Below are 23,475 nucleotides of genomic sequence, written 5' to 3' on the forward strand. Positions count from 1 at the left end.
ATATTAAGTCGTAATAAATCCGATGACACTTTTTTTTCCCGATATTATATCGGTATGATAACGATATAGAAATAAAACGATACGCAGACTCTTAGTTTTTACTTTTAGTAATAAAGATTTTGAATAATAGAACGTTATGGAAACCCATAAGGTTCTTTGGAAATGCAAACGATAAAATATCGTTATAAACCGATAACATCGTATGATTTTTCAACTTAAAAAAGGCATATCATTACTACACTGTTCTCCAAATTGACCGCCCGGTTGAAGCTCTCCCCACCAATGATATGTTAAAAAGAACAAGATGTCTAACTTCCGCGTATTTTTTGAAGCAAAAATCGGCCATTACGGAGGGCAAATTTAAAAAATCTTAAGCTTCGTATTTGTGTTGTTTTGATAGTGTAAAGATTTTGCCCCCTATAATGGCCGATTTTTTCTTCACTTTTTCTTATGCCGATTTACGGCAGTTAGACATCTAGTTATTCTTAATATATCATTGCTCCCCACTACTGATTTTTTTACATTTAATCAATCATATGCATTAGTAAACACAATATATGTTGTCAGGAAATCTGAACTAAGTGCTAAATATCTATATTTTCAAAATAAAAACGCATAATTTTTGGCTTTTTTTCTTCCAAAGTTTTAATAAAGTCAGCCACTATGGTAGTCAAAATAACCCATTTATATTTATTTATTTCATTTACAAAAAAACCATAATATAAATACATTTGTATCACCATAGTCAGTATTTAAATAGTCTGGAAACGCGGGTCGTCTTCTATGGATTTCGTTAAATAACTTGAACATTTAAGGGTGACTGGAATGAGAGTGCATCAAATAATTTTAAAATGACTTTTTCTGCCGCAGTTTCTAATAATTTAGATGAATTTGATGCTGTTTTAACTGCTATTGATGAAGATTTGTTGGAGACTGATCCTAATTTTAGTTCAACTGTTGAGTTAGCTGTTGGAAATATTCCTAACGCAAATGATGAGCGTGTATTTTTGTGTTTATATTGCGAAAAAAGATGTTTATCACAAGGTGGTTTAACTCGTCACCTCAATGCCAAGCACAAGGACAAGCTTATTGATAAACAGTTTAGTAAAGAGAAAAAAATAGCAGAGCTTATTCTTCATTCTAATTGCTTTCAAAATTACTTGATTCAGAGTGCAGAAAAGCTTGCCATTGATGCTACCCTACTAAAATAAGAACTGAATTTAAAAATTTTAAATTGACATGTATAGAGGAGGTCAATACAGCTTATTCTTTAATAAAAAGTATTATTAAATCATTTGATGGAAATGCTGAAAATTTTTACCCAGCTTTCTACAAAATATTTTCTGAAGCACCAAGTCCTTTTAAAAATCTTAGCCAAAACTGCACTCTTCTTTTAAGTTTTGAAGTTGCTAATCTTGTCTTGGCTCATCTGAATGGAGCCTCCTTTAATAATGATGTTTTAACATTTAAACATGAATCTTATCAGTTTACTGAAAAAGAAAAATCTATTATCGCTTATCTTAGTGGTTATGTTTTTGGTACCTTTTATCGTAGAATTAGATGTAGTTCTAACATGTCTAGTTTGTATCATAAACAGTGTTTATCATTTTTGCTTGCTGGTAAATGTACAGGAGAAACGATTTCTTTGCCAGAGCATAAACATGTTAATTTGCATGATAGGGGTGGTTTATGGAAAGTAAGTAAAGAGGTTATTTGTATCTTTACTACTGCAGAGTACCATTTTATTTCTATGGCAAAAAAGTCATCTTATACTATCAATTGCAAAGAAATAGTTGATACATTAATTAAAGACTCTTTTGTGCTTGTTAACTTTTCAAAAATTATACATAGTTCAACTGATAAAGTTCAAAAAGAAATAGCACTTAATTTATTAGAAGATCTTCTAATTCTGTATATACATGTTCTTACATTTTCCTATGTGAAAGATAAGTTGCAAGCTTTCAAGATTTCTAAAAGTCAAACTAAATCAAATGCATTAAGAACAGCAATTAAAAAAAAAGTCTTAACTTTGGAACAAGGACATTAAAGACTTGGCATGACTTGGACTTATGAAAACGGCTATTTTCATAGCCACATATCTTTTAAAAATATTAATAGCATATTACTAACTACTCCTGAAGTAGTAAAATGAATACTTAATAACTTACTTTTATGATGTATAAGTTTATGGTATATTTCATATTGATATTGTATAAATCAACTTTGATATATACAATATCAATAACAAAATTAATACTTTATAGTGTTACCATTTTTTTAAATTGTAAGATAAATTTAGATATAGACAGATCTTTAAAATTGATTATTTTTGACCAATACATTTATACCAAAAAATATTTTAAAAATAGTGTACTACATTTTTAAAAAAGAAAATAAGTCGAAATCTATATATGTTAAATTTTAAGTGAAACATATTAGTAATTGAACTCATCAAAAAACATTATCTTATGTTTAATACAGTTTTTACTTGGTTAAAATTTTTTTTTAACACGATTTAATACTATCACTCGTATTATCTGTATAGCTAATTACATTTCCAGTTACAGGAAGAAATACTTTCTGATTTCTTATCATGTTATCATTGTAACCAAAGTCATTAACAGATGGATTATCTTTTCGTGATCCAAGTGATCGTTGGCGTCCAAAATAATTTTCAATTGGATCCTGACAAAAGCGTTCAGTTAGAACATATTTTACATTTTGCTGCAGTAAAAACTGAACAGATTCTGTAATTGAATGAACTGTAATCTTCAAACTTTCATATGTTTGATGGGCAATGAACATCTTTGATTTTTGAAATATCTCCAGGATGCTCTTCAATAGATTTTAACCAATCTTTAAAATATTGCAAAAAAACACTTTGTAACCAAAAAAACCTATCATCATTTAATGATGAGAATGGAGCTAGATTTGGTTTTAGATCAAATTTATGACCATTTAAACTTATATACATTATATCAAAGAAGCTATCCATTAAGGCACAAAACTTAGCAGTGCCTTCAGCTTCAGGTGGTCCGTAATGTAATAAAACTTTTGATACAGTAGAACTTAGCACTTGAGCAGCAAGTTTAACATTCATTATTGAATATGGCGTCAATTTTATATGTTCAAAAGTGAGTTTAGGCAAAATATGTAAGCCACATTCTCTGTCCTCATAAAATTTATCAGCAATATGATTCCACAATATGAACATACCACCATTCCACATATATCTTGTTCCTTCTGCATTTTTTGAGTTAGATAAACAGTTACGAACTGTCTTAACTAAATGTGGTGGGTCAGATATAAAATAAATAAATCGTTTTTCTGAACTAAAATAGTTAAGCGTTCTATATGTGACATCAACATGCGGATTCATATCATTACGTGTCATGGTAAAATGCATTTTAAACAACTTGCGATTTGCAGAAGCTCCATCACAAGTTACAGCAATAACTTTTAAGGAATTTAATTCATAAATTCCAATTGCTTTCCAAAGCAATGGAAAAATTTGATAAGCGGTGGCTCCAGTTGTTGCAAAGTTAGCTAAACTAAATTTAAAAGGATTGACAATACTACGAACAAGAAATACTAAAACATGGGTAGCAAAATCATCTACTTTTGGCAAAGTTGTTATGTTAACATCAGCATCACCAAGATCAACATAACCCACAATCTCCCCAGTGTGCTTGTCCCAAACTAAGTTTTCCTGAATTTTCATTTCATCCATTAGAATGACAATAAATTTTTCTTGCTCAGAAAAATCTTTGGTTTTTTCTTTTGATTCATCAATTATTTCCTTATTAAATCCATGTTTAGGTTAAATGTAATTTTTATAAAGCGACGACGACTTGGAAGGACAAGAAAACCTGTTCCTGATTTCTCATTGTAACGTATATCATCATATATTGCAGCAGACTTTGATGCCAGTGAAAGACAGTATCGAATTATTATAGGATGATATCTTACATTAGTTGGAGATAACCTCAAATATTTTTGCTGCTCCTCCCAAAATAGCTTCATAAAAGGTGAGTTTTTGTTTTGATCTGCATTTGACATAATTGATATTAAATCATCACTTAAACTTGAACTGATAGTCAGGGCAGATTTTGAAATTGAATTTTGTAAATCAATGATTTTTTCTTTCAACTCCTTATTTTCAATTCTATAGTTTTGAATTGTTAACTTTAGGCGATCTGGAGAAGTCAATGATATTGGTACATTAAGTTTAGCAGGCTTTTTCGCTACACTGTGCTTTCTTTTTGATGATTTGGAAGACTTAGAAATTAAAGTTTTTTCATTTATAATACAGTTATCACAACAATACAGTTTGCTCAAAACTGAACATGTACTTGATCTGAAATACTCAGTTTGATAAGTAACATAAAAGTTAAATTCTGTTTGATTATATATTTTAGGGACACAATGTTTGATGGCAGACTTTTTTGCTTCATCGAGTGAGACTCCTAGACAAATACTATAACTTGAAATAACTTTGATCAAGTTTGACAAAGTGATATTTTTCATTGAACTGTCATAACTTTTATAAACTTCATGGGTTGATGGTAAACGCCAGGCATAAATGCGAAGTGTAAATGTTAAAGAAGCATCAATAAATATGTCTGTTTTTGTAACTTCATGAATTTCATCTTTTTCAAAAATATGAACGTGAGAAATATTATTATTTATATTCCAACCAGAAGGAAGATTAAGATGTATTATACGCTTAGTAAATTCTTCCATTGATTTGTAACATTCCTGGATTGAGTTTGGTTGAGTATTTAAATTGGATTTCTTATCAACTATGATTTCTGCAGATTTACGAGATGTTGTGCTTAAAATAAAATTATCAATTCAAGTAGTTTATTTGCAATTATACAACAGTATAAACAAAAAACTATTTTCAAGCTTATATATATATATATATATATATATATATATATATATATATATATATATATATTCTTTATTATTTTTCAAAATAATTTTATTTTACCTTGAAATAGAAAAACTTTTTTGTGGTAAATTTATTTTTGGTATTGATCCAGGAATAAGTGTAGTTTTTAAATCATCTAAAATTATAAAAATGTACCTGAATTTTCTTGTTTCCAGTATAGATACCAACACAATGTTAATACTGATATAATATTTGTCAACTAATCCAGCTAAGTAAACTTTATATAAAATATAAAGTTTATTAGGCTCTATTAGCTAACATTTCAAATAAATATATTTTGAAGATAACGTATTATATCTGAAGTCATCCATCTAATTATACAGTCAATGAAATGCTTCCATATATTATAATTATATGGCATATACAAACCAATTTCTTGAAGCAGCAGATATATTGAATAAAATATTGCAATTTACTCACGACGAAGAAGTTGATCCTTTGTGTAATGACTTTCACAAATATAAAGATTTCTTTTTTCGATTTGAGCTTTTAATCCTTTGTCAATCACTCTGTCATGTGTAATTACACTTATTAACTTCTGTCTCCAGTTTGCGCTATATTCGTCATCTTTTGTTGGAACACGAAATATAGACAATCCAACATGATTTCTTGATACTGAACAACCAAATATAGCGCAATTGGCTCCTGGCATTTTCAATATTTATCACAGAGTAAATGAAATTAAATAGCAGCAAAGTACTATGTTTCCAATTTGATGCACTCTAAAGTAGTCTGAGCACTAGTATTGAAAGGAACTTAAGTGTTATGAGAAAACGGCCCGCGTTTCCAGACTATTTAAATACTATAGGCCGGTGTTGCGTTAAAAAAGTTAGTCGTTAAAAAAGTTTATTAAATGTGCATGCGCAAAATAATTACAACTTTTTATAACGCCTTACGGCATTATAATAGTTTGCCCGTTTAAAAAGTATTCAAAATGGTACCGTCAACCGGGGTAACTTTGGTCGCCGGGGTGACTTTGTTGACCGGGGTCAATTGTTGATTTTTTTTTAAATTCCTAAAATTTAACAAAGATAACATGTTTTAATTTTGTTAGAGATACCAACAATATATATCGACTATTATATCAACAAATTTGGTATATCAACAGTTTTTGTGAATATAGCACAGTTACTTCGTAGACTACATTGAGTTTATTTTGGCATGTTTTGACACTTCTGATACATTTATTGAACCATTTGAATTCTTAGCCGGTGAAAATGCCGAGGAAATATAAGCAAAAGCGTGGTTCAAGAGCATATGCAACTTCATACAGTCAAGAAACGTCCAATGCTATAAAAGAATGTTTAACTGGAAGAGTAAGCGTGAGAAAGGCTAGTCGAAAGTTCGGAATATAGGCTTCCCATTTGCTTTAACCGCTGGACGTTGCTGTTTTCCGTCGAAATGGTCATGAAGCGTTTGCCACAGGTTAACAAAGACATTGGAGGAGGTACCGGTAGTACTGTTAAGGAAGCATTCAATGAAGATATAGAAGGTCTAATAGTGAAACATTGTGGACAGGATGGGAAAACAAATCGCACCAGAGGGAAAAAGATCACACCTGGCAAAGCGATAACACCGCAAGATCTGGTGAATAACACAACTCCTACCACATCAAAGAATAACACCAAGAATAACAGTAACACCAAGAATAACAAGAAAAGGGCAAGAGTTGAACAAGTGTCATCATCCTCAGATGACGATAATGACCTACTAGAAAATGACTGTTAATGACTTTTGCACAATAACAGGGAGCTAGTTGCAAAATTTTTTGTCCATTTAAATGTTCTTTTCATGTTTCTCTAAGTGTTTAAGGGCTGATGATTTTTTAAAACTCCAAAAAGTGACCAATGTTACCCCATAGCAGGAGAATTATTGATCAAACATGATAAAAACCTGGGGTAACATTGGTCACTTTTCGGCGTTTAAAAATAAATATTTGTAATAAAAAAATTAAAAAAATAAATATAGAGGCCTATAGCCAAGACCTATAATGTTATTACCACAAGAGAAAACTGTAAAAAGTTAATAAGATTTTGTTTTTGAGCAAAAGCTCTCAAAGAGAGTTTCAATTATTTTTTCCAAATTTTTTTTCCCTGTAATTTTCTAATTCTATACAATTCTCATGACATTTTCTTTTTCATTTGACCTCCTCATAGTATCAAAGCTTTTAAACTCCTAAATAAATTATATTTCATGAAAAAATAGAACATAGATACTCACTTCTAAAAGAATTATACTATACTAATTATAGTAATATATACAAAATCAAATATTTTTAAATTCTCATATTATAGTTCAGAAATATTAACATTTCACCATGAGCTCCTGTTAAGCTATATCTCTTTGCAGTATATACATTTCCACCTATACTAAAAAGTCTTTCACTCTTCACAGAAGACGGTGGGCAGCTTTAATACTTTAAAGCAAGCTTTGCTAATAGTCGCATTTTGGTTTTCTGTGATTTCCACCACAACAAATGATTGCTTTCTTTGTCAATAAGGTCTTCATTTGAGTAGTGTTGAATTTTGTTTAATAAAGTTTCATTTGAAATTAAAGTTTGTGGTTGACCAATTTATTTAGAATTAAATCCTACAAGTTCTTCGAAGCAATTGTCAAAACCCATTTCTACTATATCTTTCTATTCATTTAGTACTGTACCATTATTTTCATATTCTGAGTTAATATTTTCAATGTCACAAGCTGCAGACCGATCATTTTCAGTAACTTTGATGTTTTTTATATTTTCATGGGTTTTAATAAGCTGAATGGTTATGTTCTCAGTACTTGTTTTAGCAGCTGAAAAGGTGTTTTCATTTTTGAACATTTTTAATTTGAATCTGGGATCAAGAAATATTGACAAGATGATGTTATAGTTATCAGTATATTGTTTGAAACTATTCTCCATTGAATTAGCTGTCATCAATTAAAGGTTTATTAATGAAATGTTTCAAAAACTGTATCTGTGGTATAATATCTGAGACAATAGAATTTCTTTCACTCAAGCGAACTCTTGTTTTGTGGAAATCTTTTAGCAAAACACAAAACTGTCCAATAATCATCCATTTGTTTGCATTTAATAAAGGAAGCTTACCATTTTCAAGTGCATATATGGTTAGAGGTTTCCTTTGATCATAAATTAGTTCTAACATATGACAGGTACTATTCCACCTTTTTGGAACATTTTGAATAAGTTTGTGCTTAGGAACATTGTTTGCTTCTTAAAGAGCTTTAAGTTTAGGGCAGACTTGGGGAGAATGGCTGAAATGCCCAACAATTTAATGCCAGTTTGCAATGACATTCTTGACAACTGTTTGTTCAAAAATACACTCATTAATTACTAGTTGCAGTGTGTGTAAAAACAAGCCATACTATCATATGGGCTATCTTTAATAGCCTTGACAATATTTCTACCATTATCTCTAGCTATTAAATGAATTTTTGAAGGTGATATTTTAAATTCAGCCATATCTTCAATCAATTCAGCAATATTTGCTGCTGTATGCCGCTCAGGAAATGGAGCTACTCTAAGTACAACAGTTTTCTGATTAAATGTATTGTCTAAACAGTGACCTGTCAGGCTCATGAAGCTTTCATTTGAACTACTGGTCCATATATCAGTAGTAAAGCTTATAAATTCAGCAACTGAGTAATTATGGACAGCCATTTTTAACATAAAGTATAAAATAATTTCATCAACTGAGTAAACATGGACAGCCATTTTTAATATAAAATATACACTAATTTTTATTATTTTACATACCCTAATGAAACAATGCAACTTTTTTAACGTCTAATTTCATTCCCTAACGAACGCTCCTTTGACTTTTTTAACGACTAACTTTTTTATCGCAACACCGGTATAGCAGTCTAAAGTTAAATAAATACTCCCGGAGTATATATTTCCTAGGAAATATGTACTCCGGGAGTATTTTTATCCTAGAAAATAATTACTCACGGGAGTAATTATTTCCTGGGATAAAAATACTGCCCCAGGATATAAGTACTCCCCTAAAGTTGAATTTTGAAATATATAAATATAACACTGAATTTGAGGTGGCGCGTCGCATCTCTCTGATGCGTACTGATTAAATAATTTTAAGCGTAACAACATTGGTTAAAAAACAGATGGTTTTTACAGTATTTTTACATTGAAAAGAGGTTGCATCTTTTATTATTTTACTTCCTTTAAAGTTTTCAAAAATATTATAAAAATACCGTGGCACCTCCAAATTTTATCAAGAGGATATTTTTTCTTTCTACTTGTACCGTTTTTTTGGTAATCGGCTTTAATCGGCATTTTATTGGGTTTCCCATGGTTAATTTTTTATTTTTATTTTAAACAGTTATATCTTGTAGTATTTAGAATCTTTATGATTCCTTGGGATTATCATGAGAAAATCCCTTATTAAAAATTTCTTCTTAATTTTTCTTTTCTAAAAAAATGCTAATACTGGAACCCAGCACTATTTTTGGCCTGCGGTTTTGGTACAAAAAAATAATTAATAGATAAAAGTAATTATTTACAGTTTATAAAGTTTTACAGTTGTAATTATTGTGTTTGAATACAATATTTATAAACAAAAAAAATTCTTTTGAGGAAAAGGTAAAAGATGCTGAGACTTTAAACATGATAACAAGTGTCCCCGCATTTTCAATACATCAAAGTTCGTTTCCATAGGTGATTTACCTGCTAATAATTCGGCTGCAAAGGCAACAGCAAACAATCCACAATTAAAATCATCTGTTTGTTTTTGTACAGGCAGAAAAGTTATAAGTAAGTCTTCATTACTATTAACATTGTTTTTATATAAAGACTGAACACATTTCAAAGAAACAGGATTCAGTGAATCACAAATATTGACTCTTCCATTAGAACAAAATGTAAGAAACCAATGGCATGAACCATTATGCATAAGTTGAATATGTTCAGTATTGACTGGCTGGTATGGATTATTTGAACATTTTTGAGAATTTAGTACAGATTGGAATTCTGCATTTGGTCCTAGCTGTTTACAAATAAGCATTTGGGCAGCATCCATGATGTTGTCATTTAGCCACGAATTATGAGACAACAAAATCTGTTTATCTTCATTTTTAAGATGATAAAGATTTGGAAAATTTAACCATAGTTTTTGAGGTTTTAAAGCCTTTTTTGAGTCAACTGAATTGATTATTTGATGTGATTTCCAAAATGTTTGTTCAACTGTAAACCATGAATGTTTTTCTGCACAAATGATAATCCATGAAGATTTCCATTTTTCATTATTGACAATATTGTTCAAGCAAGCTGCAACTCCACTAAAAGATCCAAATATTTTTAATAACTTTTGAATACTTACTTTTATTCTATTGTTCCGTTGCATTAAACTTGAGAGTTCGTGATCTTGAAATTTAAGGAAAATACGCGGAAGAAGAAACTTTTTTTTTGTTGCAAAATGTTTTTAAATCTCTTACAAGTATGATACAACGATTGATATGTTTCCGTAACAATAATGGATGTTTTCACTGCACTAATCAATATCATTTCAACAACTTGGTCAGGTAACATGCACCATAAACTTGTAACTTTTTCTTCAGTTTCAACACAAGAACTCAACATATCATTATATAATGACTTTTTATTTTTATCAATGTATGGCTTAAGTAAAGTAACGTTGTATTTTTTCTTTAGAGTAGTATTTTTTTGGTTAACCAAAGTGCACAAGTTGTTTTTAGAAATTGAATGTACTGTATATGGACCAAGCCATTTAAATGAAAATTTTCCTCCTTTTCTATCTATCCTTTTTTGATTTTTTAAAAGAACTTTATCATTAATTCCAATCAAATGAGGTGCTTGATGGCGTTTATTATAATCTTTCTGCTGTTTATTTTGAGCAGTTTGAATGTTTTTGAATGCGGTATGGTAAACTTTTTCTCGTAAAGAAATAAAAGAAGTAAGAACTGCATCAAAAGTTTCTCTCTCAAAACTTTCAATGTCATGCTTTTTAATATCAACCATTCCGTATTTAACATCTACAGGTAAAGTGGGTTCTCGATTATATAATAGAAAAAATGGTGAATATTTTGTTGAAGTGTGCTTGCTAACACGATGTGCAAATAAAATTCCTTCAATAATGTAGGGCCATTCTACAGCTTTTTCATCAAGAACTTTAACTAATGCTTCTTTTATAGTTCTATTCTGACGCTCACATAAGCCATTAGATTGGGGATGGTAAGCAGAAGTTACCCTTTGCTCAGTTCCTGTCATTGCATGCAATTTTTCGCTGACTTCATTTACAAACTCTCTTCCTTGATCATTAATTTGTATTTTAATGCACCCGTGTCGACAGGTTACTTCATATAAAAAGAGTGCAATTGAATCAGCAGTTTTGTTTTTAAGAGGTTTAGCTTCTGACCATTTTGTGAAATAGTCTATACAGACAACTAAATGTTTAAAACCATCAACCTCTGGCAAATTACAAACATCAATTCCAACTTGTTCCATTGCTTTACTTACAATTGGAATGGAATGCAGTTCTGTTGAAGAACTTATTATTCTACCATGTTTTTGACACTGATCACACTTTTGAATAAACTTTTCTACGTCGAATTTAATATTGTGCCAGTACAACCTGCTAAAGATTTTGTGATGAGTTGCATCTCTTCCACGGTGCAAGGCCATTGCTTTTGCTTTGGAATTTTCACTAAGACCAAAATGAATGTCAGATATTATCTTTTGCTGTTGATCTTTACAAGCAACGACTAACTTTTTGCTACGGTATAGTAATTGTCCAGATAAAATGCTAAAATTTTTGCAAGCTTTTCGAAAATTAGATTTCTTTCCTTTATCAGCTTTAATTTCTAGAGGATAAACTTTTTCTTTAAGGTACTTTTCAATTGCAACAAAATCAACATGTCTCGCCATTTTTTATTTTAAGTGTGTGTAAAATTTACTTTCGATATTGAAGGAACAATTTTACGACAAGCGATGCATCGCAATGTCTTCAAATCCTTTTTCAGCCTTGATATACTACTAAGTTCACTTGGTTTTTAATAAGTTTAAGAACTTAACTATAACATAATACTGCTCAATTTACCACAAAACAGAATTTACAAATGTAAAATCAATTGTCATTAAAAGATTGCTTTTCGAATTTAATTTAAATGGTAATAAGTACTCTCATTGGGAGTACTTATTTACTAAAGGGAGTATTTATTTACTAGCTTAAAATGACTGGGGGAGTACTTTTTGACTAGGAAATAAGTACTCCGGGAGTATTTTTTTACAGGGAGTTATTTTAAGCTACTACACCGGGTGAATAAAAATGAGTAATTGCTTTTACTCAGTAGTTGGTCAGCTTTACGTGAATAAAAACTTTTAAAACTTTACTTAAGTTTTTATTCAAGTAAAATTGAGCAATTACTGAGTAAATTGCTTACCTTTACGCGGATAAAAATATGAAGAAAACTTTTGAAGTTTTTATTCACGTAAAGCTGACCAATTACTGAGTAAAAGCTATTGCTTATTTTTATTCACTCGGCCTTATGACAATGGTTTAAATTACAATTTACTACAGCAGATTTTAGCTTTTCTCCATAACTTTTGTGCCCTATGTTTCTTTTATAGTTCATCCAAATTTTTTTAAATTTGTGACGAACTGATTCACCACATTGTTCTGCATTGTTACCTAAGCTAATATTATTGCGTTCTACGAAGAGGAGAATGTGACACACTAAAATATGTATTTTCCATGAAACTGTCAAATCATAGCCAAATACATCTTTTGTATACAGTTGAAGACAAGAAAATGAACTTTTGAGATTTTCAATCTCAACAGAAATATCTGTACCCATTTCCAAACCAAACACAGCTGAATTCACTAATGTAAAATTATGCAAACAATTGATTATTGGTAAAATATTGATTGTTGCAGTTAAGGTAACATCCCTCTCCAAAATATCTAACAGGAGCATAAGTCAATTAAACAAGGATTTATTACATTTTTGTATTCCTGCATTTTCAATCTTTTTTTTCCACCATATACATATTGATCATAACATAAGTCTATGGAGCCCAACGTTCTTAGTTTCTCTGCTTCAAGGGAGCATTCTCCTTCACAATACAGATAGGCATATTTACCAAAGTGACTTGAAAGTTCAAAAACACTGCTTGCACACTTTAGATCAAATGCCATACTAAAGTTTACTTCTTCAAGTTGAAGAGGTGCCAATAATTTTTAGAGATTGCCATTATCCTCTGAGACCATCTCCACAATGGCAAGAATATAGCATCCCTTCACACCAGAATCTTCATATACTATTATTATTATTATTGTTATTATTATTATTATTATTATTATTATTATTATTATTGTTATTATTATTATTATTATTATTATTATTATTATTATTATTATTATTATTATTATTATTATTATTATTATTATTATTATTATTATTATTATTATTATTATTATTATTATTATTATTATTATTATTATTATTATTATTATTATTATTATTATTATTATTATTATTATTATTATTATTATTGTTATTATTATACTTCTATAAAAGGAGAGTTCTGGGACAAAACCATTTTTTATCTCCGTTCTGAATTTTTTGTATAATCGCGGGTTAAATAAATGTTTTGTGAGAAAAATGATTTTTTGTATAATCGCGGGGTTGAAAAAATTTTTTTTTTGTGATGAAAATTTCTGACGAGGGTGAGGGGTGGCGAAGATGATGATGATGATGATGATGATGATGATGATGATGATGATGATGATGATGATGATGATGATGATGATGATGATGATGATGATAATGATGATGATGATGATGATGATGATGATGATGATGATGATGATGATGATGATGATGATGATGATGATGACGGGAAAACGTTTTTTCATGACGTGATAAACACGCGTAATGAAAAAAAACTTTTTTGTAATTGTGTTTAAATCTTGCGCGAAAAATTTCTTTTTTTCTTTGTTCTTGTTTTTGTTCTTGTTCTTGTTCGAGAACTGATTTGTACATTTCAATTTCGCGCCATCCTACTCCTTTGCTCCTTAAATATTCAATGGGGCCAAGTGTTTTTATGCTTCTAATTTTTCCGTCCTCATTTCGCAATATTCTAGTTTTTTTGTTCATTTTATTAAGCCAAGAAAAATTATTTAACTCAAAAAATTTTTTTAAAAAAGGATTCTTGAGAATGGGAAGTTTTGTGCGAGAAGCAATCAAGATAGGATGGGCACATATTTTCTGTCTCTTTTGAAGTATAATCCATCTTTGAGTGAGCTTCCTGTGACCCATGGTGTTAAAAACAATCCGTCTCCTTTGTATGTGGCAATTTTCATCCCTTTTCCATTGCTTTTGAGGTAAGCAATACCATTTCCAACAATTTTTTCGATCAAAGTGGGTGCAAGAGCTCCCAATAAAGGTAAAAGAAAAGGAAGAAACCCTCCTTCTGATTTTATTCCATTTCCTAAAATTTTGTCGATCATATTGGATCCAAGAGAAGAGGCAACCCCGCCCAAAGCGGCCTTACCAAAAACTGGGACGGCTTTAGCTGCAACCCTTCCCAATAAAGGTAAAAGAGCACCAAGAAATCCTCCTTCTACTTTTGCGTTGTGTTCCAATTGAGTTTTGCTCATTTTTATGGTGACTCCAACTCCTCGATTGAGAGCGTCCACAATTTTTCGATGTTGGCTTTCTGTTAAAAGTAAAACGTCGTTTCCGTGCAGATTATCTTTTGAAATACGGATGCTCGCAGGTTTTCCTTCAATGATTGATTTTTTTATTTTATCGATCTGTCCCTGAGAAACATTTAATTTGACACGAATGTAATTGCTCATTTTTAAAATGCCGGAAAAAATATTTATTTCACTTCTCGAATGTGATAACGGATCGTGATGTCCTCGCCGCGAAAGTCGATTAGATTACCGTTTTGATCGACAACGCGTGTGACCAACGTGGAAATTTCTGGTACTTTGACAGGGAGGTAAACCAAATTGGTAGGTCTTTCGATGATTTTAAAGCCAGGACCCACAGAGGGGTAAAAGGAGTAGATGCAAATTAATTGCGAGCCGTTGATGTATGCCGACCCGATAACGTTGTTAACGATTCTGATCGTGTTGACGTTCGTAATTCTGACAATGTCGTCGGACTCGTATTCGGATTTGGAGTCTAATTGTCTTTTTGTGAAACCCAAAAGCGAGGCGATGCTGTTTTCCACGTTTAAATCCATCAAATAATTTAATCCAAGTTTGATGGTTGATTTTAAAGTGTTTGAATTGGATCCAATCTTGATGTTTTCTGGTGAGTAGCTGATTTTATTTGCGGTAACGTAGCTTGCGCTTTGAGACGCATAATTTTTGATTGTGTTTGAGACGGTTTTTTGCAAATAATTGTTGATGTCGATAATGTCGTAGCTTCCTTCTGGAATGACGACGTTTTCCCAATTGGCACCGTTGGTCATGCTGTACCGGAAAGAATTGTTTTTGCTGATGATGTTTGGAAAGCTATTGTACGTCTCAAGACCGAGAAAAGCCATCTCATATTTTTTTCCTTTTTCAAAAACGATTTTGTCCAAAAATTCTGTTATTATTATGTTGGATGTTCCATCCACATCGATGATTATGCCTGACATTTTTTAAAAGGACGAAAATTTTTTTTAAATGGTTTTTCTTGTTGCACCAAAAATGTCAAGTCCGATTCGATATTTTCCCTTGTTTTTTTTTTGACGATAAATCGATAACAGCAAATCCGTGATCCTCCTTCCAGCATTTTTTGCAAAAATCTTTGAAAACTTCTATTGGCATGTCGCTCGAAACGTGATCTTCATAAATGTGGTTAATATTTTTATTGGATTGATAAAATAAACAAATAAAGTTGGCATTTTCTCTGATGGTTTGTCTGGGGATCTTGAAATAATTTTGAGCTAGGTAAAAGCAGTCGACGTTGGAGTGTCTTCCTTGGACGTAATATTCTTCACACTTGTTTTGTTTAGCCAATTGCAAATCGTCAAAGATCATTAAATTGTTTTTTGTTGAATCGAGATCTCCAGGTTTAGGCACATCGTCATCCGTTTCGAAAAATTGACAATCTATATCCTCGGAATAATATTTTGAAAGGTCGTCAATGACGCATTCAGGGTTTAAATTTAATTTTTCAATTTGTTTTTGTACCTTGAACAAATCGAGAATAATTTCTTTTGGTAGTTTCTTCTCAAAGGCGCTTTTGAGTATTTTGTATTCGGGTTGGAAAAGAGATTTGCCAAAGACCTGTAAGTGGTTATAATCCAACCATCCAGGCTTGAGCAGTAAATTGAGAAGCAAGGTTATTTTTCCACAACCTGATTTTCCAACGATGATCCCACGAATGCTTCTTGGTAAAAGCTCGATGTTGTTCCTTTTGTTTTTTCCAATACTCCATGACAAATCGGTTACGTCCATTTTTTTTAATTTAAAAATAATTATTTAAAATAAAAAAAATGTACTGCGTCAAATGTAAAAGGAAAACAGAAACGATCCATTTGAGAAACGAGAGGACAAAAAACAACAGAAATATGATCAAAGGGACTTGCGACTCTTGTGGAACGACCAAATGCACGTTTGCTTCTTCGACGACAAAAGGGGGAGACTTGGTCGAATCGATAAACAATTTTTCAAAAAAAATAAAGCTTCCGTGGGCAAAATTTCCAGGAAAAATGCAGATTCCAGAAATGAATTTTGAAGGACCTGGCACAAACCTGGACAAAAGGCTCACATCCACCGACATGTACCAAGAGTGGAGCAAACCGGTGGACCGAGTGGACAGTGCAGCGTACCACCACGATTTAGCCTATAAATATTTAAACGACGTTCAAAGCAGAAATTTGGCGGATCAAATGATGCTTGAAGAAATGAACTCCATTCCAAACCCCACTCAAAAAGAAATAAACGAAAGAAAGCTTATCGCACCCATCATCAAAGCCAAAGCCAAATTCGGACTGGGTGTCTCTGCAAAAAAAAAAAAAAAATTTTTTCAAGTTTAAAATGGACGGATCAGCTTGCAGAAGAGCTTCACAAACCGGTCATTCGCCATTTTAAAAAAAGAAAAGTGTTTGTGAACGACATCGATGAAATATGGGCTGTCGATTTGGTTGACATGCAATCGTTTTCAAAGTTCAACAAGGGCGTAAAATATTTACTCATGGTGATCGACGTGTTTTCAAAGTATGGGTGGATCGTTCCGTTGAAAAGCAAAACAGGTCTTGAAGTGGCTGAAGCGTTGAAAAAGATTTTTGGTGAAAGAAAATGTGTAAAAATGTGGGTGGACAAAGGAAAAGAATTTTACAACAAGCACGTGAAAGCGCTGGGTGTTCAATTATATTCCACTGAAAACGAGGAAAAAAGCTGTGTCGTTGAGCGATGGAACAGAACGATGAAAGAAAAAATGTTTAAATATTTTTCAGCCAACAGCACCAATAAATACATTGACATTTTGGACGAAATGGTAAAAAATTACAACAGCACAAAGCACTCGTCCATAAAAATGACTCCAATTGAAGCCAGCGAGGAAAAAAATAAAAGTATGGTCTGGATGAACCTGAATGGAAAGATGCAAAAAGAAAGACCAGAACCGAAGTTTTTAATGGGTGACAAAGTGAGGACCACAAAAAAGAAGACCAATTTTGAAAAAGGGTACACGCCGAGATGGACCTAGGAAGTTTTTACCGTGTCAAAAGTTCAGCGAACGGATCCACCCACGTACAAGGTTACCGACGACAACGGTGAAGACATTCAAGGCACTTTTTACGAGCAGGAGATGCAAAAGACGGATCAGAGCATATTCAGGATTGAAAAAATCGTTCGCAGAACAAAAAGCAAATCACTGGTAAAATGGAAAGGATATCCAGACTCGTTCAACTCATGGGTGGACAATAAAGAATTGATCCGTTTGAAAAAATGATATAAAAAAATTTTCTTTTCATGTAAAAAAGATGAATTTTGTTACGATTGAAAATTTTGACGACAGCAAACTATCGGTTGGAGAGATTTATTCCGCAACCAAACCAATTCAGTACCAAAAGATTCCGCTTTTTTATGAGTACCCCTCTGGAAAAGGTCCTTTTATTCTAAGAACCCCCGTTTTGTTTTCTCTGGGTGTGTTTGAGAACTGCAGTTTTAGAACAAACGAGCTGGAGGGATATTCCATGTCCTTTTTCGGTTTCAACGAAAAAAATGGAATGAGCGAAAAAGAAAAAAAGTTTATCGAGGCGACTGAAAAAATATCAAAATTTCTTCGCGAAAAAGTCAAGGAAATGATTCCCATTTTGAAAAAAGGAGGAAGAACGAAAAAAATAACGACAGAGGATCTGTCCATTTTTAAAAACAAATCCGATAATCCACATGCAGCTCCCATTTTTTCCGGACAATTGTTTACAAAGAAAAACGAAAAAAACATTGAGGTTTCTTCTTTGTTTTTCAAAAAGGAGAACAAAAAGATGGTAAAAGCAGATCCTTTGGGATATGTTCGACAAAAGTGCTACGCCGTCGCCTCTTTGAAAATTGAAGGTGTTTTTGTCGGAGCGCAGATCGAGTCCATTCAGGTTAGGATTCCCGAAGCGGTCATTTCAAAAAACGAGCCTTCAGTTCAAAGCATCATGGGTGACGATTTGGATTTTGGGGCAAATGGAATCTGACGAAGAAATGTGAAAAAACACGAAGAAATGTGAAAATACGAAGAAATGTGAAAACACTAAGAAATGTGAAAACACGAAGAAAAAAAAAAGAAAATAAAATGAGTTAAAAAAATTTTCTTTTCATATAAAAAAGATGACGATTGAAAACGAATGTACGTTATTGCGAGAGGCATCGGAAATTGCTAGACTTGGCATTGTCCAATTGCTCTTGGAAAACGGAGCCAAAGTCAACGTGCAAGATAATAACCTCTGGACACCTTTGCATCGAGCTTCTCAAATAGGTAATCTCGAAATTGTTCAACTGCTTTTACAACATCATGCCAATATTGACGCGTTAAACGATGATGGATGGACGCCTCTGCACGTCGCTTCGAATGGGGATCATCTTGAAATTGTTCAATTGCTCTTGCAAAACGGAGCCGACGTCGACGCGCGAGATAAAGACAACCGGACGCCGTTGTATTTAGCATCTCAAAACGGTTACGACAAAGTGGTTGAATTGCTTTTGCAAAACGGAGCCAGCGCGTGAAAACACGAAAAAAAATGAAAATAAAATGAGTTAAAACATTTTCTTTTCATATTAAAAAATGCATGCTCCTCACAAGTTTTTTAAAAACGTTTCCTCAGCAGAAAAACACGTCGATTCGAGTTTAGAGATCTCGAAAATGTATTTGGGACACATAAATGAGAGGATAAAAGAGTTGGAGCGATTCAAAGAGTCAGATCGAACCAAAAATTTAGAAAATTTGGTGGAAAGAATCAAAGAGCTGGAAAATTTGGTGGAGACAATAAAAAACCTGCAAAAAAAGACATCGCAAAATATTGTTGTGGCAAAAAAAGATTTGGATCATCCAAACTGTTTTAACATAAATGCGCAACACGAGATTTTTGCTCAGAAAGACATAAAATTTGCTGCTCTTTCTCAGACGACAATATCGTTGTCTGTTGGATTGAGTTTTGACAAAGGAATTGCTGTCGTCACTTTGTTGCATTCGATCAACGAAAAACTAAACTTTTACAAAAACGATGCCATTTTTTCTGAGCCTGTGGAAGACATCGTTTTGGATATAACCAGCAACAGCATCCATGACGTCATAGTCAAAAAAGGAGAAATGCTTTGCAAAATAAATCACATCGATTCGAATTAAAAAAATCTGTCTTTATTAAAAAGATGGAGATAATAAAAAAACCTGAAAAAATTTATCCAGTTCTTCCAACGGCATCAACCGATCCAGTTCTTCCAACGGTATCAATCGATCCAGCTATTCCATCAGCACCACCCTATGGAGACACCGTTTTCCGGCTTCAAAAAATAAGTGAGATCCAAAAAGAAATGGAGGATGAAAAAGTGAAAAGAATGGCTTTGAGCAAAAAGTACCATCGAGTGGCAAAAATTATTCGTTTCGTAGACGATGGGTTGCAAACGGTGTGCATTGGTTTGGGGATTACAGGTATTGCACTTTTATCAACCGTCGTTGCCACCCCAGTTTCTATTGCGTGCGAGGGGATTGCGGTTGGAATGGGTGCTTTGTCCATTTTTGGAAACCATCAAAACAAAAAAATGATGATAAAGGCTGAAAAGCACGAAAAAATAAAGGTTCTTTCCGAGTCAAAATTGAATACGATTGGCGATCACATTTCAAAATCGCTCATGGACGGGTTTGTGAGCAATTCCGAATACGAATTAGTTCTCAGCGAGCTTCAAAAATTTAAAACCATGACTGAAGAAATACGAACAAAAGCAAAAAGCAGCATTGGCGAATTGACCAAAGAGTCACTGATACAAAAAGGAAGAGAAGAAGCCATTCAAGCATTTAACAACCTTTAAAAAAAGGGAAAATGAACGCAAACGCAAACGCAAACTCGTTTGTGTTTTTTGTTTAAGTTTTTTTCTCCGTATTTTAAAAAATGGAGTTCTTTAAAATACATGACCCAAAAAAGAGAGAGGAGATCGTAAAAAATTACATGACCAACAGGGAGAAGCTTTACAATGAGAGCCTCAACGGGAACGTTTCAGATGCAAATTATCAGATTGATTTGAACAAGTTTTTTAAGCCGCTTATAGAAAACAACGTGAAAATGTGAAAAACGAGCTGAAAAGCATTGCATACAGGGAGGTTGGCAACAGTCCACTGGCTTTGACTTACCCAGAAAGTGAGTCGTCTTTTCAAAGTTTGGAGACTCCTGAAATAATGAATTTAGGAGGTCTCGCGTCTTATTATTTGTCGCATTACGCGATGAAAAAAGAAATGTGTGACAGAGTGTTTGGAATTCACGCAAAAAAAGATGGCAAAATGTACATTGGAAAAGAAGAAATTGTCATCAATGAAAACGACGTCATTATTGGTAGAGAAAGATACCACGGGACAAGAGGACTTTGGGAGCTGATTTCAAGATCCAATCCTGATAAAAAAAAGGTAACAGAAGAGGACTTGAAAAATTATGAAAAAATACTGGTCGAAACGCATGCAATGGAGAGAGAAGGGAAACCAACCATACCAAAAGCTTCGGGAAGTGAAAAGTGGGGAATAATTATATCCCCAATATGGAAAAGAAACTATGCAAAAACGAGGGGAATAAAAGGTTGTGGAGTGATAATTCTTCCGAGCGATCCGAATGCACTTGTGCAAAAACTTGGTTTGAGCATCTCCGCTGGTCATGCTGGAAATATCGCATCGAGAAACGAGGCTGTGGCGATTTGTGACGAGCTGCTGAGGCAGGGGGAAATAAACAAAGAGGAATACCGATCGATTCAAAAAAACATCGAGTCGCGAAACACGATGGCGAATTAAAAAAAATATTTTCTCATTTTTAAAATACTCATTGTGAACAACAGAAGATATATAAAAAAGAACGTTGTTGGAGGTGGAGGGATCGTGGACACGTTTAAAAATTTTTTGAGGAGAATGATAGCTTCAAACGCATCAAAGTCATCTCTTCATTTATTGAGGAAAGCAGCAGCAATGAAATTGGAAGAGAAGCGATCACAGCCGCCAGATCTGCCGGAAAAGAATTGGCCTCTTCGGCCATATCAACCGCCAGAGACGTTGCCATCGACAAAGGAAAAAAAGCGATTGAAAAAGTTTACGCCAAGACGGGGACAATCAATCCAAACCAATTGGCTAGCACGATTTTGAACGAAGCGGCAAAGCAATATGCATCTATTAATCCGATGGAAGAGCTGCATAAAAAAATGTTTGGTTCGTCCATTCAAGTAAAAAAGAAAATGACAAAAAAGAACGCGGCTAGAATCCAAGATCTGGTCAAAATGGGGAGCGGGCTTTTGATTGCGTGATTTTTTTTTGACGAATCAAAAATGACATAAAAATTTTTTTTCTCATTTTAAAAAATGATAAACAGCGACAGATTAATAATTGACGAAAAGCCCGAGTACGACACCGGCATTAAAAAGTTGATTTTTTCGAGTACCTTCCAACAAACCTCGATTTAAATTCTTCAGGATCGATCGTTTTTGAGATTGATTGCCAGTCTGTGCAGACAGTTCCGTCTGATGCTTACATTCTCGTTGAAGGGGTTCTGAAAAAAGCGGACGGTACCGCTTACGCGGCTGCAGACAACATTGCTCTGGTAAACAACGCCATGATGTATTTGTTCAGTGACGTCACTTGCGACTTGTCAGAGCAGCAAGTGGAAAGAGTCATGTACCCAGGTCAGGGAACAACCATTCTTGGAACGTTGAAATATCCTTTCGGTTTTCAGATTACCGATGGTTTGAAGCAAATGTGGTACAAAGACACTTCAACAGCAACTGGAAACGCAGGGTTCATCGTCAGGCGAGACCACTTGTTTGCAGACACAACATCCATTGGCGCATTTTCTTTTAGGATACCTTTAAGGCACATTTTTGCTTTTTGTGAAACTTACAATAAAGCTATTTACGGGTTCAGACATACACTAGCCTTTACAAAAAAAGAATACGACGACGCCATTTACAGAGCTGGAACTGTTGGTATAGGAATGATCGATATCAAAAAATTCCGACTTTTCATGCCAAGAATTGAAACGAGTATTTTGGAAAAAAACAAGTTATTGAATTTTATGGCGTCAAAAAGTACCGTTGATGTATCTTATAAAGCAAACAAAGTCGAAAGGCAATCCATTCCAACAGAATTCACCTGGACCCTTGGAAGAATCACTGACAAAAGCGTTCCGCAATTTATTTTGTTCGGTCTTCAGACAAACAAAGGTTCCAGTCAAACAGCAAATCCAGCCGTATTCGATCATTGTGACATCAGCAATTTTTTCGCTACCGTCAATGGGATAAAATATCCAAACTACAATTACGACTTGAATTTTGGAGAAAAGAAAGTGGTTATGGCTTATGCAGATGCGTTCTCTTTTGACGAAAAATATTACGGCACAAACGAGCTTGTTTGCAAATCCGGTTTTTCTCTGCTTGAATATATAAAATTGTTTCCGTTGTTCGTGATTGACATCACAAAGCAAAAGGAAAGAGTTGTTTCCGAAACGGCAGAATTGGTTTTGAACCTAAAACTCCGAACAGCAGTGCCAGAAAGCACCGTTATTTTTGCAGTGATCATTTCCGACAAAAAGCTTAATTTTATTTCAGACGGAACCAACATGAACGCTGTTTATTAGGCGTCATGATATTCTTGACAAAAAATGATTTAAAAAATTTTTTTCTTTTTAAAAATAAAACATGAGACTAACAAAAAATTATTTGAAAAATTTGCTGAGAGAAAATGGTGTCACAAAAACCTCAAACAATTTGTTGACCTTGATGATGATTGCGGTTGAGAACAATCTCGTAAGCAAAGATTCTCTTTTGGAAGGTGCAAAAGAATGCAAGTCGGTGGGTCGACCGAAA

The 23,475-nt window shown here is 33.1% G+C and overlaps 1 protein-coding gene and 1 pseudogene across 2 annotated transcripts; one reads left to right on the forward strand and one right to left on the reverse strand.

The window, feature by feature from the left end:
* Window positions 1–2,294: 2,294 nt before the first annotated feature.
* On the reverse strand, window positions 2,295–5,666 carry LOC149889602 (uncharacterized; annotated as a pseudogene). Its single transcript, XR_016452163.1, has 3 exons — window positions 5,378–5,666; window positions 4,997–5,072; window positions 2,295–4,834 (listed from the first exon to the last, which is right to left on the reverse strand). The product of XR_016452163.1 is annotated as an uncharacterized LOC149889602 (transcript).
* Window positions 5,667–22,229: 16,563 nt separating this feature from the next.
* On the forward strand, window positions 22,230–23,232 carry LOC149889603 (uncharacterized). The gene is made up of 2 exons (XM_090085149.1): window positions 22,230–23,126; window positions 23,218–23,232. The coding sequence occupies exons 1-2, from the start codon at window positions 22,230–22,232 to the stop codon at window positions 23,230–23,232; spliced, it is 912 nt and encodes a 303-aa protein (XP_089941275.1).
* The last annotated feature ends 243 nt before the right edge of the window (window positions 23,233–23,475 follow it).

Source organism: Hydra viridissima, unplaced genomic scaffold, assembly GCF_058129835.1.
Source record: "Hydra viridissima isolate aposymbiotic clone 2 unplaced genomic scaffold, HvirCarnegie_v1 scaffold_4, whole genome shotgun sequence".
NCBI classification, from domain to species: Eukaryota; Metazoa; Cnidaria; class Hydrozoa; order Anthoathecata; family Hydridae; genus Hydra; species Hydra viridissima.

Coding starts and splice junctions, on each gene's coding strand:
- LOC149889603 (XM_090085149.1), top strand. CDS start 22,230: ATGTATTTGTTCAGTGACGTCACTTGCGACTTGTCAGAGCAGCAAGTG.